At 51.7% G+C, this 23,349-nt stretch overlaps 1 protein-coding gene across 1 annotated transcript in view; it reads left to right on the top strand.

Moving 5' to 3' along the window:
* Nucleotides 1-20,481, top strand: part of LOC144610826 (annexin A2-like) — a 33,709-nt gene extending 13,228 nt beyond the window's left edge. The window contains exons 3-13 of the mRNA XM_078429751.1: nucleotides 2,651-2,738; nucleotides 3,551-3,645; nucleotides 4,614-4,727; nucleotides 8,208-8,298; nucleotides 9,358-9,437; nucleotides 11,971-12,030; nucleotides 14,583-14,676; nucleotides 15,728-15,823; nucleotides 18,269-18,327; nucleotides 18,426-18,545; nucleotides 20,266-20,481. Of these exons, the coding sequence (XP_078285877.1) occupies nucleotides 2,651-2,738; nucleotides 3,551-3,645; nucleotides 4,614-4,727; nucleotides 8,208-8,298; nucleotides 9,358-9,437; nucleotides 11,971-12,030; nucleotides 14,583-14,676; nucleotides 15,728-15,823; nucleotides 18,269-18,327; nucleotides 18,426-18,545; nucleotides 20,266-20,325 (957 nt within the window). The 3' untranslated portion in view covers nucleotides 20,326-20,481. The remainder of the gene's footprint in view (nucleotides 1-2,650; nucleotides 2,739-3,550; nucleotides 3,646-4,613; nucleotides 4,728-8,207; nucleotides 8,299-9,357; nucleotides 9,438-11,970; nucleotides 12,031-14,582; nucleotides 14,677-15,727; nucleotides 15,824-18,268; nucleotides 18,328-18,425; nucleotides 18,546-20,265) is intronic.
* Nucleotides 20,482-23,349: the final 2,868 nt, after the last annotated feature.

Here is a 23,349-nt window from a genome sequence, read left to right as displayed (position 1 = left end):
CTTTCCTCAGATTAGGAGACCAAAACTGCACACAATACTCCAGGTGCGGTCTCACCAATGCCCTGTACAACTGCAGTAGAACCTCCCTGCTCCTAAACTCAAATCCTCTTGCTATGAATGCTAACATACCATTCGGAAAAAGCTGTTCCTGAACCTGGACCTTAGTTATCGGGCTCCTGTCCCTCCTTCCCGATGGTAGGGGTGAAATGAGTGTGTGGCCAGGGTGGTGATCGAACATAGAAAGTAGAACAAGGAACAGGCCCTTCAGTCCACAATGTATATGCTGAACATGATGCCCCTTAACGTTGAACTGTGAGCCTTGATTTTCTGACCTATCTAACTGGAATTATAAGTTTGCAAGTTATAGGAGTAGAATTAGGCCATTCGGCCCATCGAGTCCACTCCGCCATTCAATCATGGCTGATCTCTGCCTCCTGATCCCATTTTCCTGCCTTCTCCCCATATCCCATGACACCCGTTCTAATCAAGAATTTGTCGATCCCTGACTTAAAAAAAAACAAAACCCACTGACTTGGCCTCCACAGCCGTCTGTGGCAATGAGTTCCACAGATCAACCACACTCTGACTAATGAATTAGACACATTCCTGAGCATGTCCTGTGTGAGAGTTTGCTGGGTTCATCAGTTTAGTCACTCTGCCGACTCACGCAGCCTTTGTTTGCCTGTTGGTTTTGGAACGGGTTCAATCACCTGCCCGCTCTGGGAGTGACGATGATAAGGAGTTTCCTGGAGACCGTGCACACACAACGCACAACACACACGGCCTGTCATCAGCCCCTCCCTCACCTCCAACACTTCTCAATTTGATGACCAGTGCTGACTCAATGGGCCGAAAGGCCTGCTCCCATGCTGAGTTTCGCCAGATTAGTCCAGAACATTTCGCAGGAAGACAAAGTTTAGTTTAGTTCATAGATCCAGCGTGGAAACAGTCCCTTCCGCCCCGCCCAGCGATCCCCACACATTAACACTATCCTACACACACTAGGGACAATTTACATTTACACCCAGCCAATTAACCTACAAACCTGCACGCATTTGGAGTGTGGGAGGAAACCGACGATCTCGGAGAAAACCCACGCAGGTCACGGGGAGAATGTACAAACTCCGTACAGACAGCACCCATAGTCGGGATGGAACCCGGGTCTCTGGCGCTGTGAGGCAGCAACTCTACCGCTGCACCACCGTGCCACCCAATGAAATAAAGGTGCTTGGAACAAAAATGTCAAGAGTCAAGTTTCTGAAGAAGGGTCTCGACCTGAAACGTCACCTTTCCATGTTCTCCAGAGATACCGTCTGACCCGCTGAGTTACTCCAGCACTTTACTCCAACATTTTTACTTGCAGCTGCATTACAGGCCTGTAAACACAATAACACACATGCTATATAATAAAGAAAAAATCAAAAATTTATCACTATAGGCCCGGCTGCTGTAGGCCCGGACACCGTAGGCTCGGACACTAGGCCCGAGGCCGCTGTAGGCCCGAGGCCGCTGTAGGCCCGAGGCCGCCGTAGGCCCGAGGCCGCCGTAGGCCCGAGGCCGCCGTAGGCCCGGACACCGTAGGCCCGGACACCGTAGGCCCGGACGGCGTAGGCCCGGACGCCGTAGGCCCGGACGCCGTAGGCCCGGGGTCCGCTGTAGGCCCGGACTCTGTAGGCCTGGACACTGTAGGACCGGGGGCTGTTGTAGGCCCGGAGGCCCAGGCACCATATAATGGAGGTTACATAGCAACCCGCCTCCCGGTCTGGGCGGCTGCCATTCATGGAGCGGGAGCACGTGGCCACTGGTTGGGCGAAGTCACGCAGGGCGGTGACGGCCCCATTTGTCCCTTATTTGGGAGTGAGAAAGTTGGCAACCCTGGTGTGGGGGGATGTGGAGGTGAGAAAAGACCAAAGCAAATCAGGGCTGGACTTCTTTTCCGGCCTTATCTCACCAGTAATCCTTACTCCCTCCACCTGTGTCTTTCAGTCTGAAGAAGGGTTGTGACCCAAAACACCACCTATCCCTTCTCTCCAGAGATGCTGCCTGACCCGCTGAGCTACTCCAGCACTTTGTGCCTATCTTCGGTAGAAACAGGCACCTGCAGTTCCTTGCAACACATTGAATATAGGAGTCGGGACTGTCACGATGCAGCTCACCATAATTATGGTTAGGCCGCATTTGGAGTATTGGGTGTAGTTGAGGTGGGTTTGACTAGTGGGAGTGTCAGGGGCTGTGGGGGGGGGAAGGCAGGAGAATGGGGTTCAGAGGGAAAGATGGATCAGCCATGATTGAAGGGCAGAGTAGACTTGATGGGCTGAATGGCCTAATTCTTCTCCTAGAACTTGTGAGCATGAACGTGTAGAGCACGGTGGAAGTGGGTTAGGGGGAGTCTCAGTCATGTGGACATCCCCCGGGTTGCTATGGGTGGCCCACCCCAGGGTGCTGGGGGCTTGTGTTTGCCCTCAGCACAGTGGGATCTCACTGTGCCGAATGGGATGAGACCCCCGGCCCCCCTTAATCCCTGGGGCAAAGCTGGCTGATGGGGTGGGGTTCATTCACCGCGTGGCGTGGGACAGGGAGGGAGGGGGAGGTGGGGTGAGATACCCCCAGGCTAGTTGGGTGGAGATGAACTCCTTGCTTTCTCTTTCAGATTTCCTCGGCAGCCACGGTGAGGCCCTACCCCAACTTCAACGCCGACGACGATGCCGCCATTTTGGTGCGTGCCTTAGAAACTAAAGGTGAGCTGGCGTGTGTGGGCTGAGACATGGGCCCCTCAGCCACTGGCTGCTCCCACTGGCTCCCTGGAGATTAGATACCCTCGCTCCCGGTCATCCCAATATTTCCAACATTCCCGATCAACCCCAACATTCCCTGCTGCTCCCAATATTCCCAATTGGTCCCAACATTCCCAATTGATCCCAGCATTCCCAATTGATCCCAGCATTCCCAATTGATCCCAACATTCCCAATTGATCCCAGCATTCCCAATTGATCCCAACACTCCCAATTGATTCCAACACTCCCAATTGATTCCTACATTCCCAATTGATTATAACATTCCCAATTGATTCCAACATTCCCGATTAACCCCAACATTCCCATCGATCCCAACATTCCCGATTAACCCCAACATTCCCATCGATCCCAACATTCGTGATCAACCCCAACATTCCCTGCTGATCCCAACATTCCCTGCTGATCCCAACGTTCCCTTGCTGATCCCAACGTTCCCAATTGATCCCAACGTTCCCAATTGATTCCAACGTTCCCATTGATCCCAACATTCCTAATTGACCCTAATGTTCTCAGCTGATCACCAAATTCCTGGCCGATGCTCATAATCCCAGCCGTTCCACACATTCCTTGCAGGTTAATTGGCTTGGTATAATGTCAAATGTAAGTTGTCCCCGGTGTAGGATTGTGTTAGTGTGCGGGGATCGCGGGCCGGCAGGGACTCGGTGGGCCGAAGGGCCTGTTATCTCTAAACTAAACCAAAAACTAAAGGGTGGTTTAGACGTGTGCTGGAGGGCTGACACTATCCTTGCCGCAGGTGTTGACGAGAACACTATCATCGACATACTGACCCGGAGAAGCAATGCCCAGAGGCAGGACATCGCCTTCAACTTCCAACGGAGGGGAAAGAAGGTCAGTAAACACTCTGGGACCGGTCTCTGCTGTCTCTCTCTGCCACTCGCTCTCTCTCGCTCTCGGTCTCTGCTGTCTCTAACTGCCACTGGCTCTCTCTGGCGCTCTCTCTGGCGCTCTCTCTGGCGCTCTCTCTGGCGCTCTCTCTGGCGCTCTCTCTGGCGCTCTCTCTGGCGCTCTCTCTGGCGCTCTCTCTGGCGCTCTCTCTGGCGCTCTCTCTGGCGCTCTCTCTGGCGCTCTCTCTGGCGCTCTCTCTGGCGCTCTCTCTGGCGCTCTCTCTGGCGCTCTCTCTGGCGCTCTCTCTGGCGCTCTCTCTGGCGCTCTCTCTGGCGCTCTCTCTGGCGCTCTCTCTGGCGCTCTCTCTGGCGCTCTCTCTGGCGCTCTCTCTGGCGCTCTCTCTGGCGCTCTCTCTGGCGCTCTCTCTGGCGCTCTCTCTGGCGCTCTCTCTGGCGCTCTCTCTGGCGCTCTCTCTGGCGCTCTCTCTGGCGCTCTCTCTGGCGCTCTCTCTGGGTCCCTCTCTCCGCCTCCCGACTCCTTCCACCCTCCCTCCCTCCCTGTCTCTCTCTGATGAACATGGAGCTTCACCCAGGGGCCAGGAGCGGGTGTGGACTGGAGATGACCCGAGGGGAGGGGAGAGGAGGAGATAGATAGAAACATACATACATCTATCTATCTCTCTCTCCATCTCTCTCCCTCCCCTCCACTGAACAACCCGAGCCACCATCTCTCCATATTGACCATAGATAGACTTACGTTGACCACCGCTGCCTGGTATCCTCTGTAGCCGATGGGGGTGGTGCTGAGCCCACCCCAGGGTGCTGTAGCCCACACCCCAGGGTGCTGTAGCCACACTCCAGGGTGCAGGAGCAACACCCAAGGGTGCCAGAGCCCACACTGGGGGCCGGGAGGGGGAGTGGGTGGGGCAGTGGACATGAGATGACCACCCTCTGCCTCGCGTTTCTCTGCAGCCGCTGGAGGAGGTGATGAACTGTTCCCTCAAGGAGCCTCTGAAGTCCGTCATCCTTGGGCTGCTGAAGTCCCCTGCCAAGTACGATGCTCAGGAGATGAAGAAAGCCATCAAGGTGAGCACTTCACCGCCAAGACCCACAACAAGAGGGGCTGAGCTCCAGGGGGAGGTTGAGGAGGCTGGGACTCTCTTCCTTGGAGCGCAGGAGGATGAGGGGTGGTCTTATAGAGGTGGAGAAAATCATGAGAGGAACAGATCGGGTAGACGCACAGTCTCATAGTAGGGGAATCGAGGACCAGAGGACATAGGTTCAAGGTGAAAGGGAAAAGATTTAATAGGAATCTGTGGAGTGACTCCGAGATGGATTCTTGGAACAGCTTGTACTGGAGCCTACTAGGGAGAAGGCAATTCTGGATTTAGTGTTGTGTAATGAACCTGATCTGATAAGGGGACTTGAGGTAAAAGAGCCATTAGGAGGCAGTGACCACAATATGATAAGTTTTACTCTACAAATTGAGAGGGAGAAGGGAAAATCGGAAGTGTCAGTATTACAGTACAGCAAAGGGGATTACAGAGGCATGAGGCAGGAGCTGGCCAGAATTGACTGGAAGGAGGCCCTAGCAGGGAAGACGATGGAACAGCAATGGCAGGTATTCCTGGGAATAATGCAGAAGTTGCAGGATCAATTTATCCCAAAGAGGAGGAAAGATTCCAAGGGGAGTAAGGGGCACCCGTGGCTGACAAGGGAAGTCAAGGACAGCATAGAAATAAAAGAGAAGTATAACATAGCAAAGAAGAGTGGGAAGCCAGAGGATTGGGACTCTTTTAAAGAGCAACAGAAGATGACTAAGAAGGCAATACGGGGAGAAAAGATGAGGTACGAGGGTAAACTAGCCAATAATATAAAGGAGGATAGTAAAAGCTTCTTTAGGTACGTGAAGAGGAAAAAAATAGTCAAGGCAAATGTGGGTCCCTTGAAGACAGAAGCGGGGGAATTTATTATGGGGAACAAGGAAATGGCAGACGAGTTAAACCGGTACTTTGGATCTGTCTTCACTAAGGAAGATACAAACAATCTCCCAGATGTTCTAGTGGGCAGAGATCCTAGGGTGACGGAGGAACTGGAGGAGATTCACATTAGGCAGGAAATGGTTTTGGGTAGACTGATGGGACTGAAGGCTGATAAATCCCCAGGGCCTGATGGTCTGCATCCCAGAGTACTTAAGGAGGTGGCTCTAGAAATTGTGGACGCATTGGTGATCATTTTCCAATGTTCTATAGATTCTGTGGGGGTGTGAGTGAGTGTGTGAGTGAGCATGTGTTTGTGTGAGTAAGTGTGGGTGCAAGTGTGAGTGGGATTGAAAGTGAGTGTGAGAATGAGCATGGATGCGAGTGCAAGAATGAGTGAGAGTGGGTGTGGGTGTGAGTGAGTGTGAGCTTGTGTGAGAGTGAGTATGAGTGTGAGAGTGAGTGGGAGTAGGTGTGAGCGTGTCAGAGTGTGTGTGAGTGTGAGCTTGTGTGAGTATGTGGGAGTGTGAGAGTGAGTGGGTGTGAGAGCGTGTCAGTGGGTGTGAGTGAGAGTGAGTGTGAGCGTGTCAGAGTGGGTGTGAGCTTGTGTGAGTATGAGTGGGAGTGTGTGAGAGTGAGTGTGGGAGTGAGAATGTGAGCGTGTGAGAGTGAGAGTGGTAGTGGGAGTGGTAGTGGGTGTGAGCGTGTCAGAGTGGGTGTGAGAGGGTGTGAGAGTGTCGGAGTGAGTGTGAGCGTGTCAGAGTGGGTGAGAGTGAGCTTGTGTGAGAGTATGAGTAGGAGTGTGAGAGTGTGTGGGAGTGAGAATGTGAGTGTGTGAGAGTGGTAGTGAGAGTGAGTGTGTGTGTGAGGGTGGGTGTGAGAGTGTGAGCGTGTGTGTGTGTGAGAGTGTCGGAGTGAGTGTGAGCGTGTCAGAGTGGGTGAGAGTGAGCTTGTGTGAGAGTATGAGTAGGAGTGTGTGGGAGTGAGAATGTGAGCGTGTGAGAGTGGTAGTGAGAGTGAGTGTGGGTGTGTGTGAGGGTGGGTGTGAGTGTGAGCGTGTGTGTGTGTGAGAGGCTAATCGTGGTGCCAGTGACACAGCTCGGCTCTGCCATCTGCTGGCGGCAGGTTGGGACTGCGGGCGGTTTGTGTGGTTGCAATGTCAGGCTGAACTGCACCACATTCAGGCAAAGCTGAACCATTGTCAGTGTGCTACAATGAGCTCTCAAAAGTTGTTGAAAGACTGGAGCGACTAGGCTTGTATACACTGGAATTTAGAAGGATGAGAGGAGATCTTATCGAAACGTATAAGATTATTAAGGGGTTGGACACGTTAGAGGCAGGAAACATGTTCCCAATGTTGGGGGAGTCCAGAACCAGGGGCCACAGTTTAAGAATAAGGGGTAGGCCATTTAGAACGGAGATGAGGAAAAACCTTTTCAGTTAGAGAGTTGTGAATCTGTGGAATTCTCTGCCTCAGAAGGCAGTGGAGGCCAATTCTCTGAATGCATTCAAGAGAGAGCTAGATAGAGCTCTTAAGGATAGCGAAATCAGGGGGTATGGGGAGAAGGCAGGAACGGGGTACTGATTGAGAATGATCAGCCATGATCACATTGAATGGCGGTGCTGGCTCGAAGGGCCGAATGGCCTCCTCCTGCACCTCTTGTCTATTGTCTATAAAAGTGCAAACTTCCTCCCCACCCATCAGATTCTAGTTTAGAGTGGAAACCTGTTTTAGTTCAAACAGTAAAACTCCGCAGATGGAAGGTGATGAGTTTTGGTCCCTGTTATTTTGTTCCGCTTTGATCACCCTGCTATACAATTCAATAATTCAATGATACACATGTACCTATCTACAGTGAAGTGCTTTGTCTGCATTCAACCCAGTAAAATCATGTAGCAATCCTCACCTAGGCAGTACATAAAAAGTTTCTGGCGCCACCAAAGTCTCAAAAAGTCTTCGTACGATCTATACATATACAGCGTAGGAAAAACACTGCAGGTGCTGGTTTAAATTGAAGGTAGACACAAGATGCTGGAGTAACTCAGCGGGTTAGGCAGCATCTCTGGAGAGAAGGAATGGGCGACGTCTCGGGTCTGAAGAAGGGGCTCGATCTAAAACGTCACCCATTCCTTCTCTCCCGAGATGCTGCCTGTCCCGCTGAGTTTCTCCAGCTTTTTGTGTCCGTCTATGGAAACAGGCCCTTCAGCCCACCGAGTCCACGCACGCCATCAATCTCCCAGCTTTGTAGCACTTTAGACCAGACTTTAGCGATACACCTTGCCCACTGAGTCCGCGCCGATCAGCGATCACCTGCTCACACTAGTTCCATCCTACACACTAGCGACCACATGCAGAAGCCAATCAACCTACAAACCTGCACATCTTTGGAGTGTGGGAGATGATCTCGGTGAAAACCCACGCAGGAACGTACAAACTCCGTACAGACGGCGCCCGTAGTCAGGATGGAACCCGGGTCTCCGGCGCTGTGAGGCAGCAACTCTACCGCTGCGCCACAGTGACCACCCTCACAGGTGTGATTTATGAAACCTTTGTTTCACGGGTCTGACTCTGTCTTGTTGCTTGCAGGGCCTGGGGACGAATGAAGCCACTCTGATCGAGATCCTGTGCTCGTCGACCAACAAGGAGATCCATGAGATGAGTGCGGCCTACCTGGAAGGTGAGTGAGAGTGCGCCGGGCAAAACAGACCCCGTCTACACCAGTGACTTGTTGAGCCTCACCACAGGAAGGCACAAGAGGCCTCACCAGTAAGGGCATTGTGCAAAAGAGTCAGGGTATCACTGCTTCAAGGCCCTGTCCCACTTAGGCGTCATTAAGGCGACTGCCGGTGACTAGGCTGTCGCTGAACGTTTGCCGGGGTGTCGCGGGCGTGACCGTGAGGAGTCTTCAATGAATCGTAGCGGATCTCGGCGCGTCGCGGTAAAATCTACCCGCTAGAAATGTCTGTGCGCCAGCTGGCTTGTGGCCAGGTATCGTAGCTTATTGTGGGCGCTGTCTGTCGCACGCTGTCCCCAGGTTTGCTAGGTTGTCGCAGATGCATTTAGAAGCACGTAATATTCAATTAAGAAAAGGCATTTGAAGATACCAGAAGATAGTTTTGTTTAACCAATTTATTTACCGTCAGGACATTTGACGGGTAGATTGGAGGTGACAGTTTGACGGTCAGGTAAGCGTGGGAATTTGGCGATGTTTCCGAAGACGGTGTAATCTCTCAGCCAGGTGCTAGTTTCACACAAAAAGTCACTTGTATCTACCTGACTCGTCATTGTCGTGGTCATTGTCGTGGTCATTGTCGTGGTCATTGTCGTGGTCATTGTCGTGGTCATTGTCGTGGTCATTGTCGTGGTCATTGTCGTGGTCATTGTCGTGTTCGTGGTCATTGTCGTGGTCATTGTCGAAGGGGGAAAGAAAGTTTTGTGTCACAATACACAGTGCATCGCACCCTGCTGCGTATGGGGCTGCACACGGAGGACCAACAGCATATTAGGCAGGTGGCCATAATGGTTTCGCCCACACTGACAAAGACTTGATCATCACCTGGAACACAAGTCGTTTGGAACTGGCGCAGATGGGGCACCAGGGTCGGCATGGGCACGTTGGGCCGAAGGGCCTGTTTCTGCACTGTATGACTCTGAGCACCATAACACAGCAGACCATGGAAGCAGATTTGGCGTGCGACACAGCGCAGTGGACTAACGGTGTTTCCAATCTTTACAGCCTACAAAAAAGACATGATAACGGAAATCAAAGGAGACACGTCTGGAGATTTCAGAAAGCTGCTGTGTATTTTGGCAAAGGTAAATTTCCCTTCCCGTGTCAAGCATGAATCCTGCATTCCTGCCCCCCAGTTCGCTGAACCCCTCAGTAGCACGGGTACAGTACTGATATCATCATCGTCAGTCAGGGGGGGGGGGGGTCATACAGGGGCAATTGCCACAACAGCGGGATGTTGGAATGAGGACCCACGTGAATGAATGAATGAATAAGTTTATTGGCCAAGTATGTGCATATTATTTCATATTTCATATTTCAGATACAGCGCGGAAACAGGCCTTTTCGGCCCACCAAGTCCGCGCCGCCCAGCGATCCCCGCACACTAACACTATCCTACACACACTAGGGACAATGTTTACATTCACCCAGTCAATTAACCTACACACCTGTACGTCTTTGGAATACAAGGAATGTGCCTTGGTGCTCCGCTCACAAGTGACAACACAAACATACAGTTAACAATTAAGAATAAAGCATAAACACATCAAAACAATAAGGATACAACGTTACGGTCTAAACATCTGGGTGACAATAAACCAGAGCAAAAAAGAGACTACAGACTTTGGTTATTGAGTAGAACTATCACACGTGGAAAAAAAGCTGTTTTTATGTCTGGCTGTGGCTGCTTTGACAGTCCGGAGTCGCCTTCCAGAGGGAAGTGCTCCAAAGAGTTTGTGGCCAGGGTGAGAGGGGTCAGAGATGATCTTGCCCGCTCGCTTCCTGGCCCTTGCAGTGTACAGTTCGTCAATGGGGGTCAACAATCTTCTCAGCTGTGCGAACGATCCATGGCAGCCTCTGGATGTCGTGAACCAGGGACACCCAGAGATGGGGGTCACATCCCTCAGGCACCAACTGACCACGGTTCCCCATCCAATACCTCAGACACTGAGACTTGATGATGATGATGATGATGATGATGATCGTATGTTGAAAGACTGGAGCGACTAGGCACTTGTGGAAACATCACATCCACAGCCAGCTCCATCCAAGCCTTTCACTGTTTGTTAAGTTTCAATGAGGTCCCCACTCATCCTTCTAAATCTCCTTTCAGCCTACATTTGTGCAGCGTAGGTTTACTGGGTTAATTCCCGGAATGGCGGGACTGTCATATGTTGAAAGACTGGAGCGACTAGGCTTGTATACACTGGAATTTAAAAGGATGAGAGGGGATCTTATCGAAACGTATAAGATTATTAAGGGATTGGACACGTTAGAGACAGGAAACATGTTCCCAATGTTGGGGGGGGGTCCAGAACCAGGGTCCACAGTTTAAGAATAAGGGGTAGGCCATTTAGAACGGAGATGAGGAAAAACTTTTTCACCCAGAGAGTTGTGAATCTGTGGGATTCTCTGCCTCGGAAGGCAGTGGAGGCCAATTCCCTGGATGCTTTCAAGAGAGAGTTAGATAGAAACATAGAAAATAGGTGCAGGAGGAGGCCATTCGGTCCTTCGAGCCAGCACCGCCATTCATTGTGATCATGGCTGATCGTCCACAATCAGTAACCTGTGCCCAACCGCTCTTAATGCTGTTAGAGCTCTTTAGGATAGCGGAGTCAGGGGGTACGGGGAGAAGGCAGGAACGGGGTACTGATTGTGGATGATCACGGTGAAGGGCGGTGCTGGCTCGAAGGCCGAATGGCCTCCTCCTGCACCTAATTTCTATTGTCTAATGATGATGATGATGGTTTATTGTCAGATGTGACTGTCACTGTGATATTCTTTGCTTGCGTAGCTAAGGTATGCAAAGAGTCGCCACCCGAAGGGCACCGACCATGTTACAAGTATTTAATCTGAACACAAACCATTGTTAACACACATTGCATGTGTGATCCTCATTAGCTCTTGGTGGCTCCCTCATGCCCGGCCCCCTTTGTTCCCCCTCTTGGCGGTCCCCCCGCATGGCCCCATGCCCGGCCCCACATGGCACATCCATGACCCCCTCACCCACCCACAACATCACCCACTCCACCCACCCCACCTCCCCCTCACCCGCCCCACCCTCTCACCCACCCACCCCTCCCCCTCACCCACCCCATGACCCCCTCACCCACCCATTACCCCCTCACCCACCCACGACATCACCCACCCCTCACCCACACACAACATCGCCCACCCCTCCACCCGACCCACCTCACCCATTACTCCCTCACCCACCCCACCCCCTCATCTACCCACACCTTTCCCACCCCTCCCCCCCACCCCCCCACACACTCCCTCACCCACCCCACCCCCTCACCCACCCACGACATCGCCCACCCTTCACCCACCCCACCCCCTTGCCCACCCGACCTCCTTGCCGATTGCCAGCCAGACGCGCCAGGACTAGCGTAGGTGGGGCATCTTGCTCGGCACGGGCTAGTTGGGCAGAATGGCCTGTGTAGTTGAGGCCGGCACTATAAGGGCATCTGGAGGACAGGTACATGGATGGGAAAGGTTTAGAGGGGCAGGTGGGACGGTTGTAGATGGGGCAACAGTGACCTGACCTGAGGGGCAGGTGGGACGGGTGTAGATGGGGCAACAGTGACTGACTCTGCCTTGACCTCTCCCCGTGTGCAGGGAACCAGGCCCGACCCGTCCAACGTGGAGGACCACGCACTCATCGATGCTGATGCCAAGGTGAGTGCCTCGATTACGCCCTCGATGGGCGGGTGTGTGGGTCACTAGCCCTCGGTTACGCCCTCAATGGAGGCAGTGTGTGGGTCACTAACCCCCACTATAGCCTTCAGTGGCACAGTGTGTGTTCTAACCCCTCTGTAGATAGCCACGTTGTGTGTCACCACCCTCAAGCCCTCAGTGGAGGCTGTGTGTGTGTGTGTGTGTGTGTGTGTGTGCGCGTGTGCGCGTGCGTGCGTGCGTGCGCGCGTGCGTGCGTGCGTGCGCGCGTGCGTGCGCGCGTGCGTGCGTGCGTGTGTGTGTATCCCATCCCCACACTTAAGCTTTCAGTTGAGTTTATTGTCACGTGTGCCGAGGTACAGTGAAAAGCTTCTGTTGCGCGCCAACCAGTCAGCGGAAAGTCCATACATGATTACAGTCGAGCTGTCCACAGTGTACAGATACACGATAAGGGAGACACGTTAATGAACAGCCTCAGTAGAAGCTGTGTGTGTGTGTGTGTGTGTGTGTGTGTGCGCGCGCGCGCGTGTGCGTGTGCGTGTGCGTGTGTGTGTGTGTGTGTGTGCGTGTGTGTGTTTCCCGTCCCCTCTCTAAAGGAACTGCAGATGCTGAAGAAGGGTCTCGACCCAAAACGTCACCCATTCCTTCTCTCCAGAGACGCTGCCGGACCCGCTGAGTTACTCCAGCATCTTGTGCCTATCTTCGGTTTAAACCAGCACCTGCAGTTCCTTCTGACACGAGGGGTTGAGGGAGTTGGCGGAGGCTTCTAACAGCCCTGCGAGGGTCTCTGTCGTGGTCGGTCTCTGCGGGTGTGATCCAGTGTACGCACACGGAGCTGGCCCGGGGTGGATGCATGGAACGCCAGTGGGGGTGGGCAGCACAGTGGCACAGCTGGTAGAACCTCTGCCTCATGGCGCCAGAGACCCAGGTTCGATCCTGACCTCGGGCACTGTCTGTTTGGAGCTTGCACGTTCTCCCTGTGACCGTGTGGGTTTCCTCCGGGTGCTCCGGTTTCCCCCCAGACCTCAAAGACCTGCAGGGTATCTCCAGAGATGCTGCCTGACCTGCTGAGTTACTCCTGCATTTTGTGATACCTTTGGGGTTTGTAGGTTAATCGGCCCTCTGTAAATTGCACCTGGTGTGTGGAGAGTGGTTGAGAAAGTGGGATAGCATAGAACTAGGGTGAACAGGCGATCATTGGTCGGCGTGGACTCGATGGGCCAAAGGGCCTGTTTCCAAACTATTAGTTTAGTTTCGTTTAGAAATACAGCGTGGAAACAGCCTTTCCGAGTCCACACCAACCACCATGACAATTTACAGAAGCCAATTAACCTACAAACCTAAGGTATTTATTTCACAAAATGCTGGAGTAACTCAGCAGGTCAGGCAGCATCTCAGGAAAGAAAGAATGGGTGACGTTTCGGGTCGAGACCCTTCTTCAGACCACAACCTACAAACCTGTACTTTGGAGTGTGGGAGGAAACATGAGAAAGCTAATGGAATGTTGGCCTTCATAACGAGAGGATTTCAGTACAGGAGTAAAGAAGTTCTTCTGCAGTTGTACAGGGCCCTGGTAAAACCACATCTGGACTATTGTGTACAGTTTTGGTCTCCTAATTTGAGGAAGGATATCCTTGTAATTGAGGCAGTGCAGCGTAGGTTCACGAGATTGATCCCTGGGATGGCGGGACTGTCATACGAGGAAAGATTAAAAAGACTAGGCTTGTATTCACTGGAGTTTAGAAGGATGAGAGGGGATCTTCATATCATATCATATCATATATATACAGCCGGAAACAGGCCTTTTCGGCCCTCCAAGTCCGTGCCGCCCAGCGATCCCCGTACATTAACACTATCCTACACCCACTAGGGACAATTTTTACATTTACCCAGCCAATTAGCCTACATACCTGTACGTCTTTGGAGTGTGGGAGGAAACCGAAGATCTCGGATCTCGGATCTCTTATAGAGACGTACAAAATTATAAAAGGACTGGACAAGCTAGATGCAGGAAATTTTTTCCCAATGTTGGGCGAGTCCAGAACCAGAGGCCACAATCTTAGAATAAAGGGGAGGCCATTTAAAACTGAGGTGAGAAGGAACTTTTTCACCCAGAGAGTTGTGAATTTGTGGAATTCTCTGCCACAGAGGGCAGTGGAAGCCAAATCACTGGATGGATTTAAGAGAGAGTTAGATAGAGCTCTAGGGGCTAGTGGAATCAAGGGATATGGGGAGAAGGCAGGCACGGGTTATTGATTGGGGACGATCAGCCATGATCACAATGAATGGCGGCGCTGGCTCGAAGGGCCGAATTGTCCCCTCCTGCACCTATTTTCTATGTTTCCATGTTTCTATGAAACCGGAGCACCCGGAGTAAAAGCACGCAGGTCACAGGGAGAACGTAAAACTCCGTACAGACAGCACCTGTAGTCAGGATTGAACCCGGGTCTCCGGCGCTATGAGGCAGCAATTCTACCGCTGCACAAATCGGTCAACTAAACGAAACTATACGGGAGATAATGCCCTGATCACGCCTCTCACCTTTGACTCGGCAGGCACTATTCGAAGCGACAAAGCAGAAGAAAGGAATGGACGTGGCCAAGTGGATCAGCATATTGACAGAGAGACACATCCCTCATCTCCAGAGAGGTGAGATCACAATAGACAATAGGTGCAGGAGGAGGCCATTCGGGCCTTCGAGCCAGCACCGCCATTCACCGTGATCATGGCTGATCGTGCTCAATCAGTACCCCGTTCCTGCCTTCTCCCCATACCCCCTGACTCCGCTATCCTTAAGAGCTCTATCTAGCTCTCTCTTGAATGCATTCTGAGAATTGGCCTCCACTGCCTTCTGAGGCAGAGAATTCCACAGATTCACAACTCAGAGGTTGTCAGAGTGACCTGGTCAGGCCTCAGCAACAGAGCAGTAACATGTACACACCAGTCACTGGAAACTCACTGGATGTTTTCGAGAGAGCATTAGATTTAGCTCTTTGGGCTAACGGAATCAAGGGGATATGGGGAGAAAGCAGGAACGGGGTACTGATTGTGAATGATCAGCCATGTTCATATTGAATGGCGGTGCAGGCTCGAAGGGCTGAATGGCCAACTCCTGCACCTATGTTCTATGCTTCTGTGAAACACTCAGCGGGTCAGGCAGCCTCTGTGGAGAGGGAACATAAGGTCGTACAATGCCAAAACAGGCCCTTCGGCCCAACTCGTCCATGGTGCCCCATCTAGGCTAGTCCCACCTGCCCGCTTTTAGCTTGGTTTAGTCTAGAGATACAGCATGGAAACAGGCCGTTCGGAGAACATGCAAACTCCACACAGACAGCAACCGAGGACGGGATCGAGCCCGGATCTCTGGCGCTGTGAGGCAGCGGCTCTAACAGCTGCCCACTTGTGACTCAATGGTCAGGGATAGTCAGTCAGAGGTCTTCTGCCTGGCCTAATGTTGCTGAAACCATTTGTACATTCTTCAATATAATGCTAGCAACGTGGCTCTCACTTAAGTAGTCAGTCACCCCTGGTTATGGACACAGAATGCTGGAGTAACTCAGCGGGACAGTGTAGCGTCTGGGGAGAAGGAATGGGTGACGTTTTGGGTGGAGAACCATCTGTTGTTGTGACGTCGGTGATCGTTCCCTGTGAATAAGCAACATTACTACCACTGTTCTAACCTGAATGTCTCTGTGGTTAGTTTTCCAGCGATACAATACCTACAGCCCCACCAAGATCGGTGAATCTGTCAAAGATGACACCCCCAAAGACCTGAAATGCAGCTTCGTGGCCCTAGGTAAGCCTTATCTCTTCACCTCCGCTGAATTCACTACTGCACGGTCTGACCACAAGGGGTGCAAGTCGATTTAAGGTCTTCAGAAATGGCCGTCAACTTCAATGTACGATACGATACAGTAGGACTTGGGCCTGCACGGTGGCGCAGCGGTAGAGTTGCTGCCTTACAGCGTTTGCAGCGCCGGAGACCCGGGTTCCATCCCGACTACGGGCGCTGGGAGTTTGTACGTTCTCCCCGTGACCTGCGTGGGCTTTCACCCAGATCTTCGGTTTCCTCGCACACTCCAAAGACATACAGGTTTGTAGGTTAATTGGTTTGGTGTATGTGTAAATTGTCCCTAATGGGTGTAGGATGGTATTAATGTGCGGGGATCGCTGGTCGGCACGGACCCGGTGGGCCGAAGGGCCTGTTTCCACACTGTATCTGTGGAACTAAACTAAACTTTATTTATCCCAGGATGCAAATTGATCTGCCAACAGTCATAAAACACAACAAGATACATGAAACATGAAATGAAAGTGATGAGTGGAAAGGAATGGGGATGTGGAGGCCAAGTCTCTGAATGCATTCAAAAGAGAGCTAGATAGAGCTCTTAAGGATAGCGGAGTCAGGGGGTATGGGGAGAAGGCAGGAACGGGGTACTGATTGAGAATGATCAGCCATGATCACATTGAATGGCGGTGCTGGCTGGAAGGGCCGAATGGCCTCCTCCTGCACCTATTGTCTATTGTGCAAAGATTGGGGGAGGGGTGGGGGGGGTCAGTCCACCCCACAACAGAAGGGGGAGGAGTTGTACAGTTTGATAGCCACAGGGAAGAAGGATCTCCTGTGGCGTTCTGTGCTGTATCTTGGTGGGACCAGTCTGTTGCTGAAGGTGCTCCTCAGGTTGACCAGTGTGTCATGGAGGGGGTGAGCTGTATTGTCCAGGATGCTCCGCAGTTTGAGGAGCATCCTCCCCTCCAAGGCCACCTCCAGTGAACCTACCTCCACCCCCACCCCATGGTCGGAGCAAGCCAGACAATGCAATGGCACCAGAGAGTTTAGCCTTTAGAGATCTAGCGTGGAAATAGGCCCACCGAGTCCGTGCCCACCAGCACACCAACCTACACGTACACACACACCGGGGATCAACCTTACAACTCACTGAAGCCAATTAACCTACATTCCCGCACGTCTTTGGAACATGGGAGGAAACCGGAGCACCCGGAGAAAACCCATGTGGTCACAGGGTACATGATTCATGATTGCAATCAAGCCGTCCACATTGTACAGATACAGGATAAAGGGAATTCATGTTCACGTGATAGGAGACGAATTAGGCCATTCAGCCCATCAAGTCCATGGCATTCAACTAGAGCTGATCTATCTCTCCTTCTGAACCCCATTCTCCAGCTTTCTCCCCATAACCTCTGACACCCGTACTAATCAAGAATCTATCTCTGCCTTAAAAATATCCATTGACTTGGCCTCCACAACCGCCTGTGGCAAAGAATTCCACAGATTCACCACCCTCTGACAAAAGACAATAGGTGCAGGAGGAGGCCATTTGGCCCTTCGAGCCAGCACTGCCATTCAATGTGATCATGGCTGATCATTCTCAATCAGTACCCCGTTCCTGCCTTCTCCCCATACCCCCTGACTCCACTATCCTTAAGAGCTCTATCTAGCTCTCTCTTGAATGCATTCAGAGAATTGGCCTCCACTGCCTTCTGAGGCAGAGAATTCCACAGATTCACCACCTTCTGACTAAAGAAATTCCTCCTCATCTCCTTCCTAAAGGAACGTCCTTTAATTCTGAGGCTGTGACCTCCAGTCCTAGACTCTCCCACTAGTGGAAGCACCCTCTCCACATCCACTCTATCCAAGCCAAAGATACTAGAGGAGTAAGATGGACCACTCCGTTGAAATCGCCGATACTGGAGTGTAGTACGCATAGGGGCGTAACGGCCACCATTTTAGTAAGCAAAACCCGCCTCTCGCAGTGTAGTCAGTGTTGTGGTGGAACAGTATGTGTGATGATATATAAATGCAGAATATATCTCATCTATCACTTCACAGATTTTTGTTATTTTTCTTTGTAAATGTTTCTGCAAGTTTCTGCCCACTAAAATGGCGCCATGTCCTACTACGGTTGTTAGGGTCGAGTGGTCTATCTTGCTCCTCTAGTATCTTTGATCCAGGCTTTTTGCTATTCAGTACGTTTCAGTGAGGTCCCCCCTCATTCTTCTAAACTCCAGCGAGTACAGCCCCAGTGCCAACAAACACTCATCGTACGTTAACCCACTTATTCCTGGAATCGTTCTTGTAAACCTCCTCTAGAACCCTCTCCAGGGCCAGCACATCCTTCCTCAGATATGGGGCCCATATTTGCTCGCAGTGGCCTGACCTGCGCCTTGTAGAGCCTCAGCAGGGTTGGTAATGTCCTCGTTTTGCGTCTCTCCGCAGTGCAATGCATCCAGAACACGCCCGAGTTCTTCGCCGACAAGTTGTCCCAGATCATCAAGGTAAAGGATCTCGGCTCCGTCGTTGTTTCTGTTGGCGCGAGAGTTTTCACAGAGAGTCAGTGTGTTTTGGAAACTAAATGGCACGTTGCGATCTGCAGGGCGACCTGAAGCGGGACGTGCTGACCAGGATCATGGTGTCTCGCTCCGAGATCGACCTACTGACCATCCGGAGAGAGTTCAAGAAGAAGACCGGCAAATCTCTCCACCAGTGCATTAAGGTGGGTGACAGGCACGGCTGGTCTGTCCGAGCCCCTCCCTGAGGGAGCGCCACGACGGTCTGTAAAACCCTGGAGCACCGTGACGCTCCTGGAGAAGGTAGACAGTGCTGGAGTAACTCAGCGGGGCAGGCAGCATCTGTGGAGAACATGGACACAGAGTGCTGGAGTAACTCAGTGGGTCAGGCAGCATCTGTGGAGAACATGGATAGGTGACGTTTCACAGAGTGCTGGAGTAACTCGGCAGGGTTAATTCTGAGACTGTGCCCTCTGGTCCTAGTCTTTCCCACTAGTGGAAACATCCTCTCCACATCTACTCTGATTTACCTGATGACTATCAGACAGGAAAGTTGAAAATTCTGGGAACACTCAGTGGGTCAGGCAGCGTCTGTGGAGAGAGAAATAAGACGAGTCTTTTGTCAGAAGTGGGAATCATTTGAGATGCAGATCAAAGTGGGAGAACAGGAGCGAACAAAGGCTGCAGAGGAGAATAGAGGCTGTAGCTGGCAACACCGTACACTGTAGAGTGTGGGTTGAGCACACTCGTGATGGTGTGGCTGTGGCTCGCTGCCGTTACCCGCCATCACGAGCGAGAATCGTCCTGCGTATCGCCAGCCCGGGAAACGATCACCATTCAAAATTCGAGGTGCGGTTTCTGTTGAATGTGTCTCGCTTTTAAACCATCGTAAAGTCGAAATATCGTAGACTGAAGCATCGTAAGTCGAGGAGCTCCATTTCCCTTCTCATCCATACGCAGATCCATTTTGTATCTGCCTCCACCACCAAGCCTCGCACCACAAACCAGCAGCCCACCACCCTCTGTGTGAAGGAACGTGCCTCATGTATTGACATCACACTTTTCCCCCCTCACTTTCAAGCAGTGCCTCGAGTATTTACGTTTTCCCATCCATGGAAAAAGCTTCTGACTGCCAACCCTACGATCAGTAGCATCATTGGAGAGTCATTGGTTTGTAAGGTTAATTGGCTTTGGTAAAAATTGTAAATTGTTCCTAGTGTGTGTAGGATAGTGCCAGTGTACGGGGTGATAGTTGGTCAGCATGGACTCGGTGGGCCGAAGGGCCTGTTTCCGCGCTGTATCTCGAAAACTAAATCTCACTGTGTGCACTGTGCAAAAGGAAACGGGCGTCAGACAAGCAAGAGTGTAGATAGACACAGAGTGCTGTATCACTGAACACCACTCAGTCCGCCTAGGCCTACCTGATCTCCTGGTGGCTCAGCACTTCAACGCCCCCTCCCACTCCCACACTGACCTTTCTGCCCTGGGCCTCCTCCATTGTCAGAGTGAGGCCCAGCGCAAATTGGGGGAACAGCACCTCGTACTTCGCTTGGGCAGCTTACACCCCAGTGGTATATTAATTTCTCTCACCCTTTCTTTCCCTCTCTCTCTCCATCCCTCCCCCACCCTAATCGTTGCACTGGTTTCACTGTCGTCCTGTTGAGTTCCACTGTCTGCACAACTCGTTACCACCTACCCCACAGCCAGCAATGGAGCATTGTGGGCTCCACCTTGCCTTGATTGTCGTCACTTTCTGCATATTGTCCATTAATTTGTTCCAAGTACTCTGTGTCTCTTTGTGCCCCTCTCCCCTGACCCTCTCTCCGCCCGAAACGTCACCTGTGCCTTTTCTCCAGAGATGTTCCCCTGACCCGCTGAGTTCCTCCAGGGTTTTTTGTGTCTGACCACCGTGTGTGTGTGTTACAGGTGGCCTCCAAGGATGACTACGAACGGGTGCTGCTGGCTCTGTGTGCAGGCGATGACTAGCAGTGGGAAGGACACTCCGCTCACCACTCCTGACCCGCGGAGACTGGATGCTACCAGGACCACTCCACCCCCTCATCATCTCATCTAACTCCAAAATACCCCTGCAAGGTGCGCTCGTGAGATTGTGACCCATTGTAACCAGACAATAAACGTTTGACAACACTTCTGTGTGGGCCATGTTCTGTTTAGTTTAGAGATACAGAGCAGAAACCACCGGGTCCGCGCCGACCAGCGATCCCCGCACACTAACACTATCCCACACACACACACACACACACACACACACACACACACACACACACACACACACACACACACACACACACATACTAGGGACAGTTTTTACATTTACACACCTGTACGTCTTTGGAGTGTGGGAGGAAACCGAAGATCTCGGAGAAAACCCACGCAGGTCACGGGGAGAACGTACAAACTCCGTACAGACAAATAGAGGAGATGTAAACCTGGGCAGCTTACACGCCAGCGGTATGAATATTGACTATCGTATCTGCCTGGCAGCCCGCTCCACACACCCTCTGCGCTAAAAAACCTGCCCCCTACATCTTCTATACACTAAAACTTTCGTTTGTTTGTTTGTTTGTTCCTGAACTATGGCCAAAACGGTACACGATAGTGCGACAATTTTAGGCCCACCTTACTCACATTCGTCTCTTTGGTGGTAATGGAAGAAGTTTCATTGAAATCGGTGTTATATATATTTTTTAATCATTCACATTTTTAAGTTTAATTCTATCTCCTAGGGAGGAGGGGGAGGATAAGGTGGGTGGGAGGGGAGGGAGGGAGGGAGGGGGGGGGAGGGAGGGGGGTGGAGGGAGGGAGGGGGGTGGAGGGAGGGGGGGGGGGTGGAGGGAGGGAGGGGGAGGAAGGGGGAGGGGGGAGGAGGGGAGGGGGTGAGGAGAGGGTGCTGCACCAATGCAGGAGAGGTTTGGGCCCAACGGGTCCACTTGGTCTAGTCTCCTTTAAACTTTACTCCTCTGAACTTAAGGCTATGCTCTCTAGTCTTTGAAGTTCCTGTCTCCACAGGTTTACAACTCCATAGCACCTCAATCCCAGCGGTATGAATATTGATTTCTCAAACTTCAAGTGACCCTTGCATTCCCTCTCTCTCCATCCCTCCCCATCCCAGTTCTCTGACCAGTCTGACTGTCCTCCTGATTATATTTTACCTTTGTATATTTCGTTGTCTTCCCTCCCGATCCATTCTACATTTTCCTTTGATCTCTCGTTTTCACGCCTTACTCTTCCAGATCTGTGTCTCCCTCTTCCCCGACTCTCAGTCTGAAGGAGGGTCTCGACCTGAAACGTCACCCATTCCTTCTCTTCAGAGATGCTGCCTGACAATAGACAATAGGTGCAGGAGGAGGCCATTCGGCCCTTCGAGCCAGCACCGCCATTCAATGTGATCATGGCTGATCATTCTCAATCAGTACCCCGTTCCTGCCTTCTCCCCATACCCCCTGACTCTGCTATCTTTAAGAGCTCTATCTAGCTCTCTCTTGAAAGAGAATTGGCCTCCACTGCCTTCTGAGGCAGAGAATTCCACAGATTCACAACTCTCTGACTGAAAAAGTTTTTCCTCATCTCCGTTCTAAATGGCCTACCCCTTATTCTTAAACTGTGGCCCCTGGTTCTGGACTCCCCCAACATTGGGAACATGTTTCCTGCCCCTAACGTGTCCAATCCCTTCATAATCTTATATGTTTCAATAAGATCCCCTCTCGTCTGTCCCGCTGAGTTGCTCCAGCATTTTGTGTCTATCTTTGGTGTAAACCAGCGCCTGCAGTCTCTTCCTACACCGATACAAGGAGTTGCAGCAGCTATTTTACCAAGAAAGACCCAAAGTGCTGGAGTAACTCACCAGGTCAGGCAGCATCTCTGGAGAATGGAGACACTGCCTGTTCCTCTGAGTTACTCCAGCACTGTGTGTCTTTAGCTGTCAAACAAAGCCTTGGCTCAGAGTTCGCTCCATTCTTGGTTATGCTGGGCCTTGTGACTGAGGTCAGATCCTATTCATGTTTTTAAATTGAAGATACAGCATGGAAACAGGCCCTTCGGCCCTCCGATTCCGTGCCGACCATCGATCACCTATTCACACTAGTCTGATGTTATCCACATCCTCACCAACTCTCTACACACCAGGGGCAATTAACCTGTAAACCTGCACGTCTTTGGAGTGTGGGAGGAAACCGGAGCACCCGGAGAAAACCCACATGGTCACAGAGAGAACGTGCAAACTCCACACAGACAGCACCAGAGATCAGGATCAATCCCGGGTCTCTGGCGCTGTGAGGCAGCAGTTCTACCCGCTGCTTGTTTCAGGCGGATGCTTGTTAATAGCGCAAGTGTGAGTTAATGAATGATACTTTATAATTACATCTGCTATTGAGGCAGTGCAGCGTAGGTTCACAAGGTTAATCCCTGGGATGGCGGGACTGTCGTATGAGGAAAGATTGGAAAGTCTGGGCTTGTATTCACTGGAGTTTAGAAGGATGAGGGGGGATCTTATAGAGACGTATAAAATTATAAAAGGACTGGACAACCTAGATGCAGGAAAAATGTTCCCAATGTTGGGAGAGTCCAGAACCAGGGGCCACACAGTCTAAGAATAAAGGGGAGGCCATTTAAAACTGAGGTGAGAAGAAACGTTTTCACCCAGAGAGTTGTGAATTTGTGGAATTCTCTGCCACAGAGGGCAGTGGAGGCCAAATCACTGGATGGATTTAAGAGGGAGTTAGATGGAGCTCTAGGGGCTAGTGGAATCAAGGGATATGGGGAGAAGGCAGGCACGGGTTACTGATTGTGGATGATCAGCCATGATCACAATGAATGGCGGTTCTGGCTTGAAGGGCCGAATGGCCTCCTGCACCTATTTTCTATGTTCCTACCTGACACGTTACGTGAGATTCTGTGTTTTAGACAATAGACAATAGGTGCAGGAGTAGGCCATTCAGCCCTTCGAGCCAGCACCGCCATTCAATGCGATCATGGCTGATCACTCTTAAT

The sequence above is a fragment of the Rhinoraja longicauda genome, chromosome 38 (assembly GCF_053455715.1).
Source record: "Rhinoraja longicauda isolate Sanriku21f chromosome 38, sRhiLon1.1, whole genome shotgun sequence".
NCBI lineage: Eukaryota > Metazoa > Chordata > Chondrichthyes > Rajiformes > Arhynchobatidae > Rhinoraja > Rhinoraja longicauda.
The sequence above is the reverse complement of the archived record's forward strand: the minus strand, read 5'-3'. Positions and strand labels throughout refer to the sequence as shown.